This window comes from Doryrhamphus excisus, chromosome 3 (genome assembly GCF_030265055.1).
Source record: "Doryrhamphus excisus isolate RoL2022-K1 chromosome 3, RoL_Dexc_1.0, whole genome shotgun sequence".
Classification (NCBI taxonomy): domain Eukaryota; kingdom Metazoa; phylum Chordata; class Actinopteri; order Syngnathiformes; family Syngnathidae; genus Doryrhamphus; species Doryrhamphus excisus.
Window position 1 is genome coordinate 10,170,215 of NC_080468.1, and position 20,566 is coordinate 10,190,780.

General features: G+C 40.5%; 3 protein-coding genes across 5 annotated transcripts; 1 reads left to right on the top strand and 2 right to left on the bottom strand.

Annotated features, from left to right (window-relative positions):
• Positions 1-119: 119 nt before the first annotated feature.
• On the bottom strand, positions 120-5,756 carry ap1s3b (adaptor related protein complex 1 subunit sigma 3b). 3 transcript variants are annotated; one of them, XR_009129113.1, is made up of 7 exons: positions 5,562-5,756; positions 3,598-3,776; positions 3,343-3,451; positions 3,127-3,264; positions 872-991; positions 709-770; positions 120-567 (listed from the first exon to the last, which is right to left on the bottom strand). XR_009129113.1 is itself a non-coding variant. In XM_058068316.1 (6 exons), exons 1-5 carry the CDS (start codon positions 5,562-5,564, stop codon positions 729-731), a joined length of 471 nt encoding a protein of 156 aa, XP_057924299.1. In that variant the 5' UTR covers positions 5,565-5,756; the 3' UTR covers positions 120-567; positions 709-728. The 3 variants fall into 3 exon arrangements, 2 of the variants coding, with proteins under 2 accessions (XP_057924299.1, XP_057924300.1); XM_058068316.1 differs by lacking the exon at positions 872-991; XM_058068317.1 differs by lacking the exons at positions 709-770; positions 872-991 and having other exon boundaries at positions 5,562-5,752.
• On the top strand, positions 5,498-11,192 carry LOC131126114 (dehydrogenase/reductase SDR family member 12-like). The gene is made up of 10 exons (XM_058068315.1): positions 5,498-6,058; positions 6,337-6,470; positions 6,547-6,629; positions 8,535-8,630; positions 9,191-9,272; positions 9,359-9,420; positions 9,517-9,621; positions 9,692-9,782; positions 9,950-10,087; positions 10,160-11,192. Exons 1-10 carry the CDS (start codon positions 6,003-6,005, stop codon positions 10,324-10,326), a joined length of 1,014 nt encoding a protein of 337 aa, XP_057924298.1. The 5' UTR covers positions 5,498-6,002; the 3' UTR covers positions 10,327-11,192.
• A 392-nt stretch (positions 11,193-11,584) lies between these two features.
• On the bottom strand, positions 11,585-19,640 carry LOC131126480 (cullin-3-B-like). Its single transcript, XM_058069062.1, has 16 exons — positions 19,309-19,640; positions 18,681-18,878; positions 18,493-18,606; positions 17,481-17,641; positions 17,302-17,416; positions 16,996-17,224; positions 16,783-16,928; positions 15,308-15,484; positions 15,064-15,234; positions 14,878-14,985; positions 14,656-14,780; positions 14,480-14,576; positions 14,272-14,406; positions 12,319-12,505; positions 12,048-12,193; positions 11,585-11,963 (listed from the first exon to the last, which is right to left on the bottom strand). Exons 1-16 carry the CDS (start codon positions 19,366-19,368, stop codon positions 11,832-11,834), a joined length of 2,301 nt encoding a protein of 766 aa, XP_057925045.1. The 5' UTR covers positions 19,369-19,640; the 3' UTR covers positions 11,585-11,831.
• Between the last annotated feature and the right edge of the window lie 926 nt (positions 19,641-20,566).

The window sequence follows — 20,566 nt, forward strand, 5'->3', positions numbered from 1 at the left end:
GTTGTGTTGATTATTAAATGTAAAAAAAGAAACCTCACAGGATTCCTCGCAAGCTTTTTTTTTATATCAAAAGTTGCATTTAATTATAAGCTCCAACGTATTTTCTTGTCATAAGACAATGTTTTGCACACCCACGCTAGCACAAAGAATAAACACCAATAAATCTGATTAATACAGAACAAATATATCAATTTAATTCAGGAATGGCTTACTTTAAATAGACACAAATCATAAATTATCAATTACAATATATTATTAATAGCAATAACATTCAGCAAATCTCTAAAATAATTTCTTCACGACAATATTTTTACCTCGACTCTTGTGTTTGCAGTTAAAAAGAACATCCCTTCGACTTCCAAAACAGTGCTAGAGAAAGAAATATAGTTACTTGTACGGCAGATATTCCAGTTTCTTCCAATAAAAATGCTTTGAAGAAGTTACTCTAGTTCCCATAGAGTCTTTGACTCATACACAGTATATTTGGCTTCTGCATTCTCCTGAGTACCTTCACGTCCCCTTTTTCCTGCATCAAAATGCCGGTTTGCTCATATATTCCTCCATTGTCTAGAAAAGAAGAGAGAGACAAAGGAGAAAGGATAAATCAGCATCTAAGTGTATTTACAGTTAATATTCAGAGGTACATGTTTAACACCTGGAATTAAAGAACACCGACACACAGTCACTAACACAAGCAGAACATCTAACCTGTCTGTCCATATTCAAGGTCATCCAAACAGCTCCACCTCATACCAATCACTGTTGCCATCCTGAAGCGATAATGATCACAAATCAATAGGAGGCTACACTACAGCACACATTCTAAATTCAGGTGTTAGTCAGGCCTACTGAGAAGCACAGAGGAACACACCCAGGAAACGACTTGACCACACACAGCCGCCATAGCCTTAATGGGGAGCAGGAAGTGTCACTAAAATTACAGTAGGCCCCCTACTTCCAGGCAAAACCTGTCTCTCGCTTGCAACTAACGCTGGCAGAGAGAGGGAGAGAGAGAGAGAGTGATAGACCGAGAGAAACACACACATAGGTTAAAAACAGGCAGCAAACACACAACTATACACACACAACAGCAAACATCCAGAAGCCTATGAGCTACATAAGAAAGACACACCGGAGGCGGCATCGGCAGCACCACTGTTAATTACGTCAGACTGACTACTGAAGATGCTTGGTGCCACATTCACACTCACGACTACACTAAAACAACACCTTCCCATGCTCAATTTAAAAATACACAACATAGGAGGAAAGGTACTGTTAAGAAAAATATTCATATTCAGTTTGAGGTCATAGACTGTGTACGGGCAGAGTGCATGCCTAACTAAGCACGGGATTCAAACGTGGAATAATTTGACACAATATATTAGTCACTGTGCGTGACAGGTGTTGCCTCCACATCACGTGTGTGTATCTGTACGTATATGGTAGTGCTTACATGGATAGCAATGTTCCATTTGTAACCACGTGTAGGCAAAATTTGCACAAGACACCGATATGCAGTATGTCAGATGACGCAACAACTGCAGCTGTGTCTGCACATACATGCCATTTTTAAAACATATCTTTAATTTTAGGATTGAAAAGAAAAAGCAACAGCTGACGCTACAAAAACACCAACCAAAACACAAAGGCAAATCATGGAAAAGCGTACTTCAGGATTACTAGTGTGGCAAAAAGGCAAAAGAGCCAATCAAATAATTGGGAATGTTTTCAGTGAACTAAAATCTAGTTTGTGTGTGGACAAAAGTCAAAACACATCTGAAGGTTGTACAATTGGGAAAAATATGCCTCATAAAACAAAGGTCGAAACATCAGTATTAGGGACATCTGTTAAACTCATCTCATATCAGCATAAAAATATAATATAAATAACTGTGTAATTTTCATATTTCAAGCTTGGTTGCTACGTATTTATTTCCAAGTAAGGTGTCTTCATTTAATACAATACTAACACGCAGCTGGCGTAACATGCAGCAAAAATAATAAGCGACGAAAAACATGTTGAATAAACCCAGTTTATAATTTTGCGAATTATTCCAGAGTTTCATACTTTGCGCTTTATACAAATGTTTGTGCTTCGTAGAAATGTGCAGCTTTCCAAAATGTACAGTATTGCCAGCATTACTGAATTAGATTACATTCAACAAGGTTGAAAATGATAAATTAAAACTATTGTGACTTTTCCAGAAATTACTTTCTTACAGTATTTAAATTGATTACGTTTGATTCTACTTTATAGTGCCACCTGTAGTGTTGGCATATGCTTGACAGCCTGCAATTGCATTTTTATTTGGAGAAATTACTGAGATTTGTATTTTATTGTATTTTTTGTTTTAAACACCCAATCCACAATTGGACATAGCCTTAATGCAAAGGTGTTAATGCAAAGCACAGTAGCTTCAGAAAAATAATGAAAAACATATTTTCAATGCTTCTAAGCCAAGCTCAGTTACATACGTTTAAAGGCAAAATGGTTTGATTTTTAGTTTCTATAGTAAGGGAGTAAAGAATATGGTGTGAGGTCACAACCATATGATACGCTCTGAGGGGAGACTCACAGTGCCACACTTTGAGAACCCCTGCCTTAATATATGCATAACCATACAGTAATACTGTATTATGTGTGACATATGTATTCTAGAAAGCAACATAGACATAGCCAATAAGTAGGCTATTGCTGTCCATGTAAATGTTGCTTACTTATGCACAGCAATTCCCTGGACAGAATCTGTCTATAGTGTCCCAACTCAAAAACTAGTTTGACCGTATGGCAACCAAGACAGTGTACAACAACCGAGATATAGTTTTAGCAACTTTTTTGTTGAAAACCAAATCTTACAAAATCCGTGACGTGCGAAAATGTTCCACTATACGGTGAACTTGTCCAAAAGAGTACTACAGTATAGCCTTTTAGGAAGATTTCGTCTTACGGCCTCTCAGATTGCTAACAACTCATCCTAAATAAAAACAGATCAACTAATTGTCGTGTTTCGCTTGACTTTGTGGCTGGTGTTTTTAATGACGTAGAGCCTTGCAACAGACGCTCATGCCACACTTGCGAGCCACTTGCTGTTTTGAGTTCCGTTGTGCGCCAGAGCGTCTCACCTCTTGTAGCATGTCTGAGGCTTCAATGGAGCGGTTCACAATCTGTTTGGAGGTTTCTTGTATTTCCCCTCCCAGGAGGAACTCGTCCAGGATAAAATAGGCCTTCTCAAAGTTAAAGATTATGTCCAGCTCACACACCTAAGAGGAGACAGTGTGGAATGTGCTTAGGACTACTGTTTGAATATGAAGTGAAGGGGGGTAAGATGGAAGAAATACATTGCCAAAATATCTGTCCAGCAGCTCCACATAGCGATGAATAACCTCCAAAGCTAGCAGCTCATTCTCTTGGTTCTCTATCGCCAAGCAGAAATACAAGCTTGCATATCTAAAGAGGGGAAAAAAGGGACAGTTTTAGGCTGAAAGAGTACATTGTTATACTATATACGTACCTAAGGTGTGTATCTAAGAGTAGTGCACTTGCCATGTTGGTAATTCTAAGCTGTTAGACAAGAATGCAGGCGCCCCACCCACCTCTTGTAAATAATCTTCAGGTCTTTCCACTGCAGGAAGTTACAGGTGCGTGGTTGCCGTGCCAACACGGCTGTGGTCATGTCCCTGATGATTTTTTTCTTCTCCCGATCAGACATGGGCGTGTACCATTTCTGCAATCTCAACTTGCCCTGGCGGCTAAACAGCAGCAGGAAGCGCATCTGACGACATGGCCACATAGCGTGGAGGGCAGGGGAGAGAAAAACAGGGGGGGGGGACATGTCTTCTTTACCAGAGGACATCATTAACAAGAGCATGTTCTTCTGTTGTCATGGCTGGTTAAATAATAACTTCACTGCCCAACTATCTCACTATAATCAGTCTGCAAAATATCTGCAGTTGTATGGTACAAGATTAAGTAAGAGCTTTTTGTAACATTGTTACAACAATTGAGACCATATTGTCAAACACAGTCGATGTAATAACCAGATTCAGAGCTGTTTGTAATATTTTGATAGCTATACAAGCGAGGTAATCTATAACTTACAGGATAATTTATAAAGGAATCTTCAGTATGAGATGGATGTATGGAGGTATTTTATAACGTGTTGCTTCATATTGTGTACTTCAGTACGTATTTTGTCTCAGTGAAGAAAAGCACAGTCATCCCTCGCCTCTTTGTGGTTCATATTTCACGGCATGGTTTTTCAGAAATATTGTAATTAATAAATCGCGCTGTTTCGTGGCTGAAGACAGACTATTATTAGTACAAAAAATGCACTTTGAAGCAAATTTTACACACCTATCCACACACCACTCAGCTCCCCCAGGGATCACATTTAAGCAACACACATAAACACGACTCTTATTTATATCCTAAACGGTTATTTACTCTTATTATGTCCTCTATATTGAGAAATATGAGTGTAAAGCTAACTATAGGGGTGTTAATTCGTACCTAGAGGTCTCTAATTGTAATAAACAGGTTTTCTATGCTCTAACTAACTTCACAAAACATTTACTGATCACGGTCGGGTTTGGCACCAATTAACCAAGATAAACAAGGGTCTATTATGCTGTGTAAATAGTGGTATGGTTCACAGCCTTATACAAAGTGCAACACACTCCAAAAGAATAAAACCTGTTGTGCTGTGGAGAATCCACACCGAGTTAGGCTTTCCAATAATAATTCATTTGTCCAATAGGTTACTGGGCTTCTAAAGGATGAAACTGAGTGGTGTGTTCAATCAGTAGTATGAGGTGGTTTTAGAAACATTTTAGAGATACTGATAAAGCCTTTTCCAATGCGCTCTGGACTTACTGTACTACAACTAATTTGTAGTAAAACGATAAAGATGATTGATGAAAATGCAGAATGCCTAACCAAGAAGAAAACTGCTTCTTGCCATATCATTAATCATATCATCTAATATGACTATATAACATATGGCAAGAAATGCACAAAATGCAAGTGGCAGTTGTGTTTTTCAAGTACACTGTTGTTTTATTTTAAAAAGCGCTGTTCCAGTCATCAACAAAGAAGAGAGGTGATGAATGAAAGAATTGGCAAAACACAACTGTGGCAGTGATGTCACCCAAGACAATTAATTAATACAACAACGTACAAGTTGTATTTTTGTGTTTCTCTGGAAGACTTCAGTGTGGAGGCGGTGCTTGACAAAAAGGTGGCTATAAGATCTCTGTCAGGTGACATTCAAATGAAGGCGGAAGGCCGCTAAGTCGACGCAAAGTGACCAAACCTGTTTTACTGAATGGCCTGTTGGATTACATTACCATTAACTCAGACATTACGTGGTAAACTGTATGTGGTAAACGTGAAACACAATGAAAACACACAAAAAGTAGAAACCTCGACGATATAGTTCTTTAAAAAACAAACAAACAAACCGGAAGTAGCATAAAAAGCGTCAATTCTGTCGGCGACAACAGGTGCATACAGGTGAAGCTAGCTTTTATATTAAAGCTCACGCTGATGATTCACTTACCATTTTGCCAGCTTTTAGGGTGCCAGAGTTATTAAAACGTACTTTAACCCTACCAAAGGGTTAAAATACCCTTTTGGAACACATATCCTTAATCTGTAGCCGTCGTCCAACGTCTGTTGGTAGCAGTCTCAGTGAAAGTTGCTAAGCTCCGCCCTTCCTGGCCACGGGGCGGTGCCTGTTGGTTGATTCAGCGTACACCTCGCTCACCTACAAACCGGATTGGATGTTTAAGTTTAAGGATCACGTGACTTTTGCCGCGTATTTAAAAAACTAAGCGGTTATTGTGTAGCTGCAGTGCCGTAAAGTGTCTACAGAGGGCGCTATTACATGACTTCTCCTGCCTTTGCTTGCTTCATGTGACGCTCATCTGTCACAGTGGTGGACAAAAGCAGCACACTGGCTTCTTCAGGAAAGGCTTCCTCAAAGTTATCATTTGATAACATGTCCCTGTACCGAAATACCGTCTGGTTCCTAAATGGAATACACCATTACACAAGGTCAGTCAACTCTTTCATTAATGTTCTATGCTTAATTTATTGCCATGCATTGCTTTTTATTAATGCGGGGTGTATGTATTTCTTTAAACAAAGCAGGCTTGTTTAGATGAATTACGAAAGGCCTCATCACCGATGGCACCACACAAACTCTCCCTTATGTGTCATCACAATAGTCCCATTGACAGTTGATTTTTCTTGAGGATGACATCAACACAGAAAACATAATAGTCATATTAGTCTTAAATCAGTATATGTTTGGATTCTCACTTTGTATTTAGGAATGGATATGAAGCAGCATCGAAAAACTTTGAGCCACAGGACACGGATGTGTCCGTTGTGGGAAGGACTTTTATGGTCACTGGAGCCAACAGTGGAATTGGGAAAGCGACTGCCATGACTATAGCCAAGAAAGGTACACAGCAAAGGGGATGGGTTCTCCATCATGCACATTTATGTCAAAATAAACACAATTTATGTTGTGCTTGCAGGTGGAAGAGTACACATGTTGTGTAGGGATAAAGATAAAGCTGAAGAGGCCAAGGAGGCGATTATTCTTGAATCTGGGAATACCGTAAGCATTGTTTTTGAAGGGTTCCATAAATGTCCAAAATCTACCCTTGACACTGGAATTTAGACATGTCTAGTAATTCCTACTGCAGTGGTGTCCAAACTCTTTCCACCAAAGGCCACATCTGAGTTGAGATCTCATTCAGAACACAAAAGTTTGGACCGTCATTTGCAATACGTCATGAACAATGGTGGTTTGAACTCCTTTTTTGTTTGACTTTTGAGGCACATTTTTCCTGAATATTTCCAACGCCATATTGTTGGGGGATATGACTTTGAAGGTTCTACACTTGTAGGATTAGTCCAATCGGTTTGGAAAGGGGTGACAATTTTTTATAAAATTTTACAAATACTCACTGGTAATGGGTAATTTCGGAAGTATTCAAAATTGGGCATGTTAGTGAAAACTATCTGGCAGTTTAGCACATTTCTGGTTTATTTCCATGAACTTCCATAGATTCCTGTTAATTCCCAAGGAAAGCTAAAAACTTGTTGCATAATCCTTCTGATCAGTGATTGCATAGTTTGTCTGCAAAGGTTAAATTATTGGTTTCCTCCTACATTTAATTGGCGACTCCAAATTGTTCATAGGTATGAATGTGAGTGTGAATGGTTGTTTGTCTATATGTGATTGTATATATCAGTGATTTTCAACCACTGTGCCGCGGCACACTAGTGTACCTTGAGAAACCGTCAGGTGTGCCGTGAGGAATTATCCAATATCACTTTTTATAATTAACATTTATTAATCATCATTTGCAAATATGATGTCAATAGCCATTATGTCAATAGTATACATGGACCCAAATATTCCAATTCACTTTGGTTTATTTGCTCAAACGGAAAGAATTGAACAGGGATGGAATATTCCTTTAACCAATCCGATTGAGGTATCTTGTACCCACTCAAACGGAAAGTTGTCAGGGTGCCTTCTTCTTCCTGGTGTTTTTCTTCTTCTGTTGTTTATTGGCGGTTGGCAAGCAGCTTTCGTATGCATTACCGCCATCTGTGTAACAGAATCTAAACCCTTCTATACGCCATTCACAAGTGCAGTTTTATTAAAAAAGAAAATATATGTCTATATAAAACATGTCCTGAGTTTAATTATAAAATATTAGCAAGATTGAATTTGATCTTTTCCTATTTAAATTGATCCCGGGTGCGTTCTTTCAGCGCATGCTCAGATATGACGTAACACGCAGATCCAGACGTTCTTCACTTTTAAAAATGGAGGCCAGCAATTGGCACTGGACTAAGCAAAGTTTGTTTTTGATTCAAACTAAATTTCAAGACTGGACAGACGAAAAACTGGCAATATGGAGTTATTCCAACAAGTGAAAGAAAAACTTGGGGAAGCCGGTATCACGTGATGTTGATGTTTACGTTTTACTGGGCATGCCCTATTGACTATTCTGGTTGATTTTCATGGCGCATGTAGACAAGAGATTGGAATATTCCTTTCTATGGATACCATTGTTTCCCGAAAGGTCATTGGGAAAGAGAAAAAGTGGTGATGTAAAAACGTGGCTACTGTGGAGTGTCTGTGGTGTAAAGACTGGCAGAGCAATGTAATATTGGTCCGTGTGGCAACACCTACCTTGTTCCTCCCATAGACTTATTGATGCACGTGTGAGGTCGTGGTGACATTTTGGAACATTTTTGGTTAGAGGTGTGCCACAAGATTTTTCCAATGTAAAAAACGTGCCGTGGCTCAAAAAAGGTTGAAAAACACTGGTGTATATGATTGGCGGGCGACCAGTCCAGGGTGTACCCCGCCTCTCGCCTGAAGTCAGCTGGGATAGGCTGACCTTGAGAGGATAAGCGGTAAAAAATGAAGGATGAAAAAGGTTAAATAATTATGAATGAACATGAAAAATAAGTGTAGTAATAATGGCTCATTCAATTCCAGGAGGTATACATCCATATTGTGGACTTGTCAGAGTCACACAAAGTCTGGCAGTTTGCTGAGGACTTCAAGAAGCAGTATTCATCTTTACATGTGTTGGTGGGTACTACATGGACCTGACTAGATGACAACCTTGCTTTTTCAGGATGTGCTTTTGGAAAAAAATAATAATATAAATTATGATAACTATATTGGCACGGCGGGCGAGTGGTTAGCGCGCAGACCTCACAGCTAGGAGACCAGGGTTCAATTCCACCCTCGGCCATCTCTGTGTGGAGTTTGCATGTTCTCCCCGTGCATGCGTGGGTTTTATCCGGGTACTCCGGTTTCCTCACACATTCCAAAAACATGCTAGGTTAATTGGAGACATAGGTATGAATGTGGGTGAGTGTGAATGGTTGTTTGTCTATATGTGCCCTGTGATTGGCTGGCGACCAATCCAGGGTGTACCTCGCCTGAGAAAAAAGCGGTAGAAAATGAATGAATGAATGAATAACTATATTGCTTAGCTGCTGGACAGTTTGTATGCTTGACTGACCACCATTATCTTAACATTAGCATAATTTTTTCCCTTTTTTGCCTGTATAAATTGCACCAAAACGTCATATTTGGCTGAACATTTCTTAGCAAGGCAGGTTTTAATTCTGTATATTCAACAGATAAACAATGCAGGATGTATGATACACAACAGAGAGGTGAATGATGAAGGCCTGGAGAAGAATTTTGCTATCAACACGATGGGTACGCACCCTATGTACTGTACTTTTTACCCAGGAGATCATCCTCATCCATGGAATCATGCTTGAATCTGGTCTTTGTCTCTTTAGGGATGTATCTTCTCACTGAGAGTCTCATACCACTTCTAGAAAAGAGCCGGGATCCCAGGGTGGTAAAAAAAAAAAGACACGGAATCCAATTCGCTCATCATGTGGGACCGCACAGTGCCACTTTTGTGCTCGTCTTAGCACACTGTGTCTCTGTTTAGATCACCGTGTCATCAGGAGGCATGCTCGTCCAGAAGCTGCAGATTGATGACTTACAGTCGGAGAAAGGGTACTTTGACGGTGTCATGGTCTACGCCCAGAACAAGGTAGCTAGGAGGGATTGGTGACTTCATTGAGAATGAATGTGCAGGATTCATTCTATACCGTTCCTCTCAGAGACAGCAGGTGGTGCTGACAGAACAGTGGGCCAGAGAGTACCCTGCCATTCACTTTTCAGTCATGCACCCTGGCTGGGTGGATACACCAGGTACTCTCGTTCACAACTTATAAAACTGCTCTGAATATGTGATAACACACCCAGAATGTATCAGCATAAGCAAAATAATGACACTGGTGGTTAACACATACCGTATCAGTATCTTCTAAAAGGAAGCCCCAACTGTCATGTCATTAATACATCCTTCTTACTTGCAGCTGTGTCCACATCCATGCCTCAGTTCCACAGCATGATGGGAGGCAGGTTACGCACTGCAGAGCAAGGAGCAGACACGGTGCTTTGGTTGGCTTTGTCCCGAGCTGCCAGCAGAACCCAAAGTGGGCAGTTCTTTCAAGGTAGGCATCGTTTTCAGAACACCGACATTAAGCGTCGTCCTGCACTTTTTCTGATCTTGCACACACATACAGATCGTAGGCCCGTCTCTACCCACCTCCCCCTGGCCTGGACTCGCAGCTCTACAGTGGAGATTCTGACTTTCATCGGTCACCTGGAGATTCTGGCCAAAGCTGTACAGTCGCTGCCTGATCCACAGCTCAGTAATCCACGAGCCCCCAGCACCACTCATGTCATATAAGTGTCAATGATTAGAACCAATAAAATCAGTTTCTGGGGAATAATACACATCATTTTTCAAGACTACACAATGACTTTTATCGTATTAGCATCAAGTTTAAAATGCACAGTATATTATTTCATTCACAAAAGTGAACACAGCCCTAATATTTCCATGTTATGACAGTATATGGTCTAAAAAGGACAATACTACAGAAATTAAACTTGTAAATGTGTTCTGGTGTTAGGGGAGCTGAGTAGGGGGCGGACAGAAAGTGTCATAAGCGTTTCACAGTATGGTTTTAGTTTGACATGGATTTATGGCTGCAACAGTGTTTTATTTGGGATTATTGTTCCTTTTTTGGCACAATTTAAACCTGCAATAAAAGCCTGTTGTTCCAGCAATCAATCACTCACACCTAGCGTCTCAATGCCTTGTACTTGTAGGGTCCGCTCTTTTGTGAGATACTCTATAACAGGGGTCTCAAACACACGGCCCGCAGGCCAAATGTGGCCCGCAGGTCACTAGTTTGAGGCCCCCGCCTTGATATGAAAGTTTAATGTTAGTGCGGCCTGCACAAGTTTGATATGGATGCTGTATGGTATCATGTACCCAGAAAAAAATATTACGTTTGATTAATGTTCATGTTTAAGGTTAAATAACTGTTAATAGTTATCCTCCCTATCCGTGTGGAAGTGGTAAGTTATTGGCTTTTTAAGTTTAAAGGAAATAACTTGGAGGCTACCGTTTAGGTCGCTAGCTCTCTAGTTTGTGAGTTAGCATGTGTCTCAAGACCCTGCAGTTGCGCAATATGTTGTAAATAAAGAGTATAAATGTGACTATAGTCGTGTTTTGTCATGTCTACAGGGCTCTAATAATGCTTTGTTCATTTTAATCTGAAAAAATAATTTGTCTACCCACCAACTATATGTGGTTATATGTGGTTATTATTATATTTATTACTGATTGATTGATTTTCTTTATTCTTGATCTTATTTTGTGTAGAAAAATAAAAAGTAAGATATGAGAACAGTGGAATGTTTTATCAGAGCTTTTCTTGTAGAAAATCGGAACCAAAGCAAAGTTTATTCATTTTTCTGTTTTTAATAAATGCGGGTTTTTTTGGGGCGGGGGGAAACCTGATGCGGCCCAACCTCACCCAGACCCTAACTCCAGTGGCCCCCAGGTAAATTGAGTTTGAGACCCCTGCTCTATAACGAGGAAATGACTCAAGATGTTTATTGTAAACTGTATGAAATACAGAGAAGAGCAACACATTTATGTAAAAAACTACAAAGCATCAATACTCTTTATTTTTGTTTTACAATCTACGTTTGAAAATACATTTTTATACAGTATTGAAACAACAAAATCGTGCAAAATTAAAATGTTTCCCTAGAAGTTACACAAATACAGGAAGACTATAAGGTACATTTTTGCGTAGTTTTTCCATACCATTTCGGTTTGTAGCAATTGTTAAAAACAATGTTTTGTCCGGCAATTCAAAACCTCCCTTCTGGTCTCATTTATGCGACATAGGTGTATATATTACGGTCCTCTGGTGTCCTTGCCAAGTATTCTCTCTCTATAAGTACCTCTATGCGCTTTTTGATGACCACGGGGCTGGGGAGGAAGTGTGCCTGCAGCTGCTGAGTCACCTGAGGACGCACAAGTCAGCCATATATATATTAGAGGTCAACACCCGAATAGGAAATAAAACAAAATGGAGTGTGTGTTGTCACCTCAGCCACCAAGATGTTGTGCTGTATCTTCTTCCTGGACTTCATGATGCGCACAATGGCTGCGTCGATCATAACCTTCCTGTCATCATCCACTTTCTGCCGTGTCTCTTTCCTCTCAGGGTCGGACTCCCCTTGTTTAGCAGCGACTAGAAGCACAAAGGCACAAGTTGACATTGAAACAGCATATTTGATTTGTATATAAACACACACACACACACACACACTTTGCACTGTTGGCAGACATAGCATGGCGAGTGTGTGTCATGCATACCTGTCTGTATTTTGACTCTGTGTACTTTGGCAGTGAACTGGTCATTGACTGTAAAGATGTGTCCGTTTTCGATCTCCTTGGACTTTGGCTCTTTGGTGAGGACTCTTTGTGTCGGCTTCCCACAGGCCAAGGACTGCAAGGCTCGCACTAACTCCCATCTGGGGATATCTGTCTCATGGTGGATCTCCTTAAAAAAAAACCCACAGATTTATTGAAACATTATAAGTAGGGATCGACCGATATGTTTTTTTCTCTGGCTGATGCCGATTTTCCATCACCCTTAGCCGATGGCCGATTTTGCTTGGGCCGATGTTTGTGGCCGATACTGCTTTTGATCCCTCAATTTATATGAAAAAATGACAATGATAACAAATATTACAGGTCTCATGTTTAAACAAATATTTATTGAAATGTAAACACTGAACACAGTAGGATTCAGCTTTCTTAAACACACATTTAAACGGCATTATCAACTTTAAAAGGAGTAAATATTCAACCATGTGCAAAACATTTATGTCATCGTTGAAGTTTTATCTAGCATCGATGGGATGACCCGCCTCCACACACAAACACATCACACTGACACAATTTAGTAAGATATATAAAACATTTCTCTCATCATTAAAGTTGGTGTTGTGCACGATAAAGACCTCTCATAAGCAGACACGGCTGCTCCAATTCCTTCTGTGTGTGTGTGCGTGCTCGGAGAGAGCGCACACACATTCACAACACGACACTCATTTAACCTCAGCCCGGCATTCGCTGACTGAAACTCCTCCAAACACCATGGGACTGAACTGCCAAGGTTGCCATTAAAGCGGTGTTGGTAACAGCTGTACATATTAGCCTCCAACTACATCAACAGCTCCCTAATTCCAACGGTAGGCACTTTTAAAGATGAAGCATTCAGCAGCATTTTCACACCCAAATTAAACTATATTGTAGCGTCACTGGGAGCACTTCCTGGTTCCCAGCGTGCTTTGCAGCACCGTTGATGTAAATAGTTAATAGTTATTATAGCCCTATTACTGAGGGCTATAGAACATATCTCTTAAATCAATTAGTTTTATTTATTTTCTCATTTTAGTATTAATCACTATTAATCACTATGGTGTTCGGGTGAATTTTGACCCATATATATTAATGTCAAGAAAAGGTAGAAAAAGTTATTGTTTTCAGCAACAGAACTTTAGTGTAAACTGAAATCAAAAAGCAGAACAGGTCCAGATCTTAGTTCACTGTACTTCTTGCCATTCTTTCCATGATCCAAATTGTAAATGTGAAATCAGCCATCAGTCAAATGAGTGAATTCCCCTCACATGTCTGGACCTTGTTTTTCTGCTGGTATACTGGAAAAGCGGTCAAAATGAGAATCCCCTGAAGCTTCCATGATGAGAAGAGGAGCTGGTTGTCATTGTGTTGGCTAATTGTACACTTATGATTTCAGTTGTGGATCAAAATGTCATCATTTCAACCAGACCATTTTAAAATGTAGTAAAAATTATTTTTTTGGTTTTATTTTGTTGAAATAGAGTTTCCTGACAAAGTCAAAAAGTCATAAACAAATGTTATGTGATTCTTTTTATGCATTAAAATGTAAAACACAAGAGGAGGGTTAAACTGTCATGCCTAGCGATCACTCAGTGAAATATGATGGGCTATGTATTGTGTAAAAAGCAAGCTTATTCTTTTACTTGGCATTCATGTTACCTATTTCAATGTGGCAATGTTTCAACTAAGCCTAATTATTAGAGGCTAATTCAAAGTTGAAAACGTACCCTTGTTATGATGTGGTGGCGGAAAAATATATTGGCGAACCCACGCGCGTATCGGCCGATACCGTTTCAAGTAAAGAACACAAATATCGGCCCGATATATCGTCCGACCGATGTATTGGTCGATCCTTAATTATAAGAGTGTGTGCACAAAAGCTACAGGAATTCTGCAACAAACCTCAAAAGTGCAGGTTTCTCTGTGGTTGAAAAGCATGAGGATGGTCATCTGGAAGGTGGAGACCTGTAGTATGGTCTTACGAGAGTTAGAGCTTGCCATTTGGGTTGCTCCCACGCCTGCTTCGGAACCTTCCTCCTGCAGATGAGACATTTTGATATTGCCCTTCATGAAAATGAGTCATATTAATCAATGACACCGATTCACTCACCTTTTTCAAAGCACCATAGAAAGTTGCGATTAGATCGGCCCCGCCCATGTGATGCTGCAGAGTGAGCTGTCTCCCAGTGTGTTTAGCAAGGTAAAACCTGTTGTAAAATAACATTGCGCTTGTGAACACACACTACAAGGTATTACATAAATCAGGTAAATGATAAGGACTATTACCTCCTGAAGACCTCAAACGCGTGTTGGGGGGAACATGGGATGGTGCATCTTGGTGTCGCAGACTGTGTGGGCCAGTAACCAGTAGTGAGGACTCGGACAGTGAGGTCTACACCGCACAGAGAGGCCTGGGAAAGGAGTTTGAATTTGAGTTTGGGAGACACAAATATATACCCAAATATAATGCTGACTGCTTCATCACACATGGGATGGCAGCTTTCCTACCGGCGTGGACTGTATGTGTCGCCTGAACTCATCCATTGTGGTGTTGGAGATGGTCATATCTCGAAACATTCCCTCCAGTTTTGATGTAAACTGACAGCCGCATTCCGTCTGTAAAGAGCAAAAGACGGACATCCGTGAGCCCAACCAGCAGACACCACTAATGTAAGACAACTGACCTTCTCTTACTTTGAGCTTGGAAATCATGCTCTTCTCCAAATCGTCCGAGACGCTCTTGTTGCTGAGCAGTCTCCGGCCCAGGTGCTGCTTGTAGTACCTTTCAAACACATCTTTCTCTTGCAAAAACCTGAACAACACCATTGTCTTGTCCAGGATTGACTCCACCTCCTGTTCTGTCAACTAAACAAAGAGAGAGACGCAAAAATAATAATGATAAATTAGAAATATTTCTATGCTCACTACAATAACATACCCCTCGAACGCCTTTCTTGAGCTTGTCGTCAATGAAGAGCGATAGGTACTCCGGTGACCGTGAGTTGAGGTTGAGGAAATACTCAAAGTCTCCGGCAATGGTTTGTTTGAACTGTTTGTCATTGATGAAGGACTCGTGAAGGAAATGGTCAAATACCGTCTTCAGGTCAAGCAGGCCCTGTTGAGGAGACAATAACACTTAACGTAAGTTCCAGCAGGGTGCTTTCCTTCACAAAAATGAAGATAGCTGGAAAACAAGTGGCAGCACTCATGCAGCCACGGATCACAACACTACCTTCACGACTGATTTCCAACTATTTAGACAACAATGAATATGTGTGGAGTGGATACAACGCACGGTGGGCTGCATGGCGCCGAGTGGTTAGCTCACAGGCCACACAGTTAGAAGACCCGAGTTTGATTCCACCCTCTCTATGGAGTTTGCACGTTCCGCCCGTGCATGCGTGGGTTTTCTCCGTGTACTCCGGCTTCCTCCCACATTCCAAAAACATATTAGGAAAATTGTCATATTGTCCATAGGTATGAATGTGAGTGTGAATGGTTGTTTGTCTATATGTGCCCTGTGATTGGCTGGCGACCAGTCTAGGGTATACCCTGCCTCACGCACGAAGACAGCTGGGATAGGCTCCAGCACTACTGCGACTCTCGTGAGGATAAGCGGTAGAAAAAAAAAAAGAATGAATGACTACGCAGGCCATAAACTGACTACTTTAAAGTATACATAAGTTTAATTTCTTATTATTCCTTCAGAAGGTATACTGCAATAATGTAATTCAGTTACGAGTGATCAGGATGGCCAAATTGGTTGTCAATTTTTTTGCGCATAGGCAAATAGTCGTAGTCAGTCACAGCAACTCACAATTCACAATGTGTACATAAACTGAGTACAGGTAATACAGTATGTCAGTCAAAATAGCTACGTAGTGTTAATTAGACAGTTCATGTATTAACATTTGCTATAAAACATAAATATACAAGAAATAAAATTGATTATGCCAACCACAATGCAGCCAAAGTCAAGGCAACATATTAAAAAGGTTTCAGCAATGGGCGCATTTTCCAATTAATCATGAAATAATTGACAAACTATATACTATAGTGTAGTTCAAGACGTGCAGCAAAGCCATCAAACAATTCCTTTTTCTACATAACTAGCCGCTACAATTGAACAGTTAACATTTGCTATTGAGGTATCTTACTGCTGAGTTAGTTTATCCGTAATTGGAATAATAATAAAGATGAACGTCGCATCTCCGTGTGTAGCCTGTGATGTCTGTTTTTACTTTGTTCACCACATTTACAAAGTGCCGTTTACACGGTGGACACAAACTACCTTTGTAGCTCTTGATCGGCGAAATGGGCACCCCTGACTGATCCAATGAATGCCCCTAATCAGTCTCCTACTGTGGTCTACATCAACAATTGATAAAACACATGAGACCCAGTAAAGCTTACCTGAATATATTCCACTGGGTTTTTGCCCTCTCCTTCCTCTGACACTAATGCTCTCCCTTGCTCTCGCAAATACACACTCATACAGTCACACATAGTTTTTAGACCATTTGGCACACGGCTGAATAGCTTGTACATGCAGGCCAGGTCTGTAGTTGAAACAGAGAATAAGTATAAGCAACAGGTTGTATGTACATAGAAAAGATTACCTTCTACCTTCTGTTATGCCATTCCTGAGCATGTGGACCATCCCGGAGTTCTCCATCTCCACTATAGTTTTCATGTGTTTTGTTATCAGCTCTCTTTCCACCACTTTAACAATGGAGTCCTCTGTGGACTTGTCCAAGCAGTGAATTACACGCTCTATCTCTTCGTTTATTCTGGCCTCCACCTTCTTGATATAGATGCTGGTGCTGTTTTCCGCAAGAAACCTTTGGCTTTCCATCTAAAGTAGGATACTAGTATTTACTTGATATTCTACGAGTACATTCTAGAACACACAGTTATCCAAAAGAGACTCACCTGGTAGAATCCGGCTGACATTTCTAAGAATGGGCGCTCAAAGTCTTCCTCGTATACAGACCTGCTGTCCAAGCCGAGAACCATCAGCATCTGGCAGGTGTTTCTAATGGACCCCCTGCAATTACATTCAAATTGTAACGGGTCACTTCCGGAGATCTACAGTGCGGGTGATGCCTAACCTGTCAACAACCTCTCCCCTCCTCTCGCGTTTAATCATATCCAGGAGAGTCTGCCATAAGTGGTCTCGAACGGCACTGTAGTGAACCACCTGCTCTCTGAATACGATGAGGCTGAGGTTGTACACATTCTCCACATTGCTTTGCTGGACGTAAACCCGGTCCTGGATGACACAGCAGAAAATGAAGCACATGTGTGGGAATCGACACTGATAACTTTTTCAAAATCATCAATCTTGCATGAATATAACCCTCCCATTTCAGTAACCACTTACAAAATATCTTCTAAGGGGGCAATTCCGTAGAAATAAAAACTTGGGATATACTTGAGTGTAATCCATGTGCAGTTTCTATAGCCATGCAGATTTACTATTTACTGAAGCTTTCTCAAAATACAACCATGATGAATAGGCTTATAAATAGGCTACAGCCAAGCATGAGTGCTGTGGCAGCTATGGGGAGCTGTGGTTCATTGAAGGAAAACATTCAGAAAAAGAGGGGAATCCTCAAGCAGGTGTAGGAGCACAACATCCCTCAGCTTCTACTCTACTCTTCCAGCATCAACCTGTGCTGTGGTGAATTCCATGCAATGCTAGATAACAATTGTGACACAATTGTGACATTTGTACCGTGAGGTGTACTCGCTTGTGTTGCCAGTAGTGGTGTGCGACACCCCTAGATTTGGTATCAACCCATACCATATAAATACAGGGCCAGTATCGCCGATATTGATAAATATTAAAAAAAAAATAAGGTGGTGGCACCATCAATCTGAATCTTTTTTTTGTATGACACTTAAAATTCTGGATCGATATTAGTGATATTTGGATTGATCTGCCCACCACTAGTTGCCAGCTGTTTTTGACAATCATGGCTGTATGTTGGGTCATTTTCAGTGAATAGACAATCTACACTCTTATACAAGCTGAATAGTGACTACTCTAATGCATGCTTCATTTCTATAGTATTGATTAAGCGGCAGCAGAAACATAAGGGTCTATAAGCGCCTACTTACCATGTACATGAGAATGTCTCTGATCATAATGGTGGCAGTCTGATGATCATTCCACTCTTGATTGAGGATTTGTAGAAATTTGTTATTGAGAGACTTGAGGACATCGTGCCGTACCTTCAATTAGAACCTAAAGTTAGCACAAGTAGCAGGCATCTTGAAAAATACATAAGCTAAGTATATTTCTTTACTTTGTGGATGAGATGTTCAGTGACAACCTCTGTCAGGCCCGTGTAGAGCTTCTCCCCATGCTTGTGGAGCACCATGGTGTAGGCGTTCCTGTACAGCTCCTCAAAGCTTAGGCCACTGTTGTTCTTCCGCTGGATTTCCTGGATGGCATTCTTTAGCAGGGCCCAGATGTTGTCCACATACTTCTCATCCATTGTCATCTACAATGGATGGACAAAAGGGGTAAAAGAGAATATTTGTATAGAAGAGGACAGAGGGGACCACTGTGCTAAAAACAAAACAAAACAGAGATATAGCTTTAAACAGCAATGTGATCCAATCACAAATATGGTTTACTATGACAAAAACAAGAAGCATTTGCAAGATTGACGGCAGCCAAAACGATAATTTAATATAGTGGTATTGCAAAACATTTATGGATTCAACCAACAAAATGGATGGAACTATAAGACTCCAATCCCTTATGCTAATCACGTAAAGCAATTTTCGTAACTGGAGACCAGCTCACTCTTGTGCCTGGTATGACTTGTTTGTCCTTTTTATGGCAACTGTCACTTGCCACTGGTATGTTATTGTCTGTCACATGCTAATCTGTGGGGAGGTTTCTAGCACTTTTTATAACATACTTACAGGGAAAGCTCGTATCCTCATTTTGACCTCCTTCTTGGCTTCACCTTTTACATTGGCCATGATTCTAATGGTCAAGTGACGCTCCCAAATAATAGAGACCGCATGGGATGCGTTTGGTGGCTAGCTTTGTATAAGGACGTGTGCCGGCCCGACATTTTGCCTTTGTAACAAACGACAGTATGGCGCCATAAGCTCGCCATGTCGGATAAATTACGTAGCTGTTGCTGGTCTCTTGGCAATAATAAAAATGACGCCTTTCGTTTGCTAACACCAAAGTTGGCAAAAATGGACACGCGCACTTGCGAGAACCGACTAAGGGAGTTAAGGGCGGAAGCACCGCGCTGGGCATTGGATTGTGGGATATGACACTGGCACAAGCTCCTATCACATGGCTGAGCAGACTGATGCCCATGATGACGCGTTTACACATTAAGATATCGCGAGATATCCTCCCCGAGAAGCCAGATCACGTTGAAGCTAATCAGTTCGGCAACATGTAAGTATTTTGTTGTTCAGTAACAAGTCTTGCCAATGATTCAGAAATAACAAACCAAGATAAAAAGTAATGGAAGAAAAAGAGTTACATTTTGCGATCATGCTTAATTTGACACATATTTTTACAGTAGTTTAATTTTGAAAACATCAGCCCAGACTTACACATAACAAAACGGTAAACGCCTTATATATTCAGTAGACTAGATACACACATTAAATTTTTTGCTTGTTCTAGTGCTTGTATTAGACCCTCTTAGTGAAATTAATAACAATTCCTGATTAGGGTTTTTCAATGTGGATGGATGGCTGGAGAAGGCCCTCCCCTGGGAGGCGCCAGAGGGCCTGAATGGAAAGTTGATTTTTGGTTGTTCCTAAGCCACAGGCCATTTACCTGAGAACATATACAGTACACCAGGGGTCTCAAACTCAATTTACCTGGGGGCCACTGGAGCTAGGATCTGGGCGAGACTGGGCCGCATCAGGTTTTCAAAAAAAAAAACAAACGCATTTATTAAAAACAGAAAAATGAATAAACTTTGCTTTGGTTCCGATTTTCTTCAAGAAAAGCTCTGATAAAACATTCCACTGTTCTCAAATATCTTAATTTTTATTTTTCTACACAAAATAAGATCAAGAATAAAGAAAATCAATCCATCAGTAATAAATAAATATAATAATAATAAAACGGCACATAATTAAAAATTAAGAAACCACATATAGTTGGTGGGTAGACAAATAATTTTTTTCAGATTAAAATGAACAA

What these genes read in the sequence shown, in the direction of transcription:
- ap1s3b (XM_058068316.1), bottom strand. An exon ending in CTGAAGATTATTTACAAGAG is followed by an intron (nt 3,452 to 3,597) that starts GTGGGTGGGGCG and finishes TCCCCTCTTTAG; the next exon opens with ATATGCAAGCTTGTATTTCT. An exon ending in TGGACAGATATTTTGGCAAT is followed by an intron (nt 3,265 to 3,342) that starts GTATTTCTTCCA and finishes GTCTCCTCTTAG; the next exon opens with GTGTGTGAGCTGGACATAAT.
- LOC131126114 (XM_058068315.1), top strand. Translation starts at nt 6,003, where the DNA reads ATGTCCCTGTACCGAAATACCGTCTGGTTCCTAAATGGAATACACCAT. An exon ending in GGAATACACCATTACACAAG is followed by an intron (nt 6,059 to 6,336) that starts GTCAGTCAACTC and finishes CTTTGTATTTAG; the next exon opens with GAATGGATATGAAGCAGCAT. An exon ending in AGAGCCGGGATCCCAGGGTG is followed by an intron (nt 9,421 to 9,516) that starts GTAAAAAAAAAA and finishes GTCTCTGTTTAG; the next exon opens with ATCACCGTGTCATCAGGAGG.
- LOC131126480 (XM_058069062.1), bottom strand. Translation starts at nt 19,368, where the DNA reads ATGGCCAATGTAAAAGGTGAAGCCAAGAAGGAGGTCAAAATGAGGATA. An exon ending in GAGACATTCTCATGTACATG is followed by an intron (nt 17,642 to 18,492) that starts GTAAGTAGGCGC and finishes TGTGTCATCCAG; the next exon opens with GACCGGGTTTACGTCCAGCA. An exon ending in CAGAGTCAAAATACAGACAG is followed by an intron (nt 12,194 to 12,318) that starts GTATGCATGACA and finishes TTGTGCTTCTAG; the next exon opens with TCGCTGCTAAACAAGGGGAG.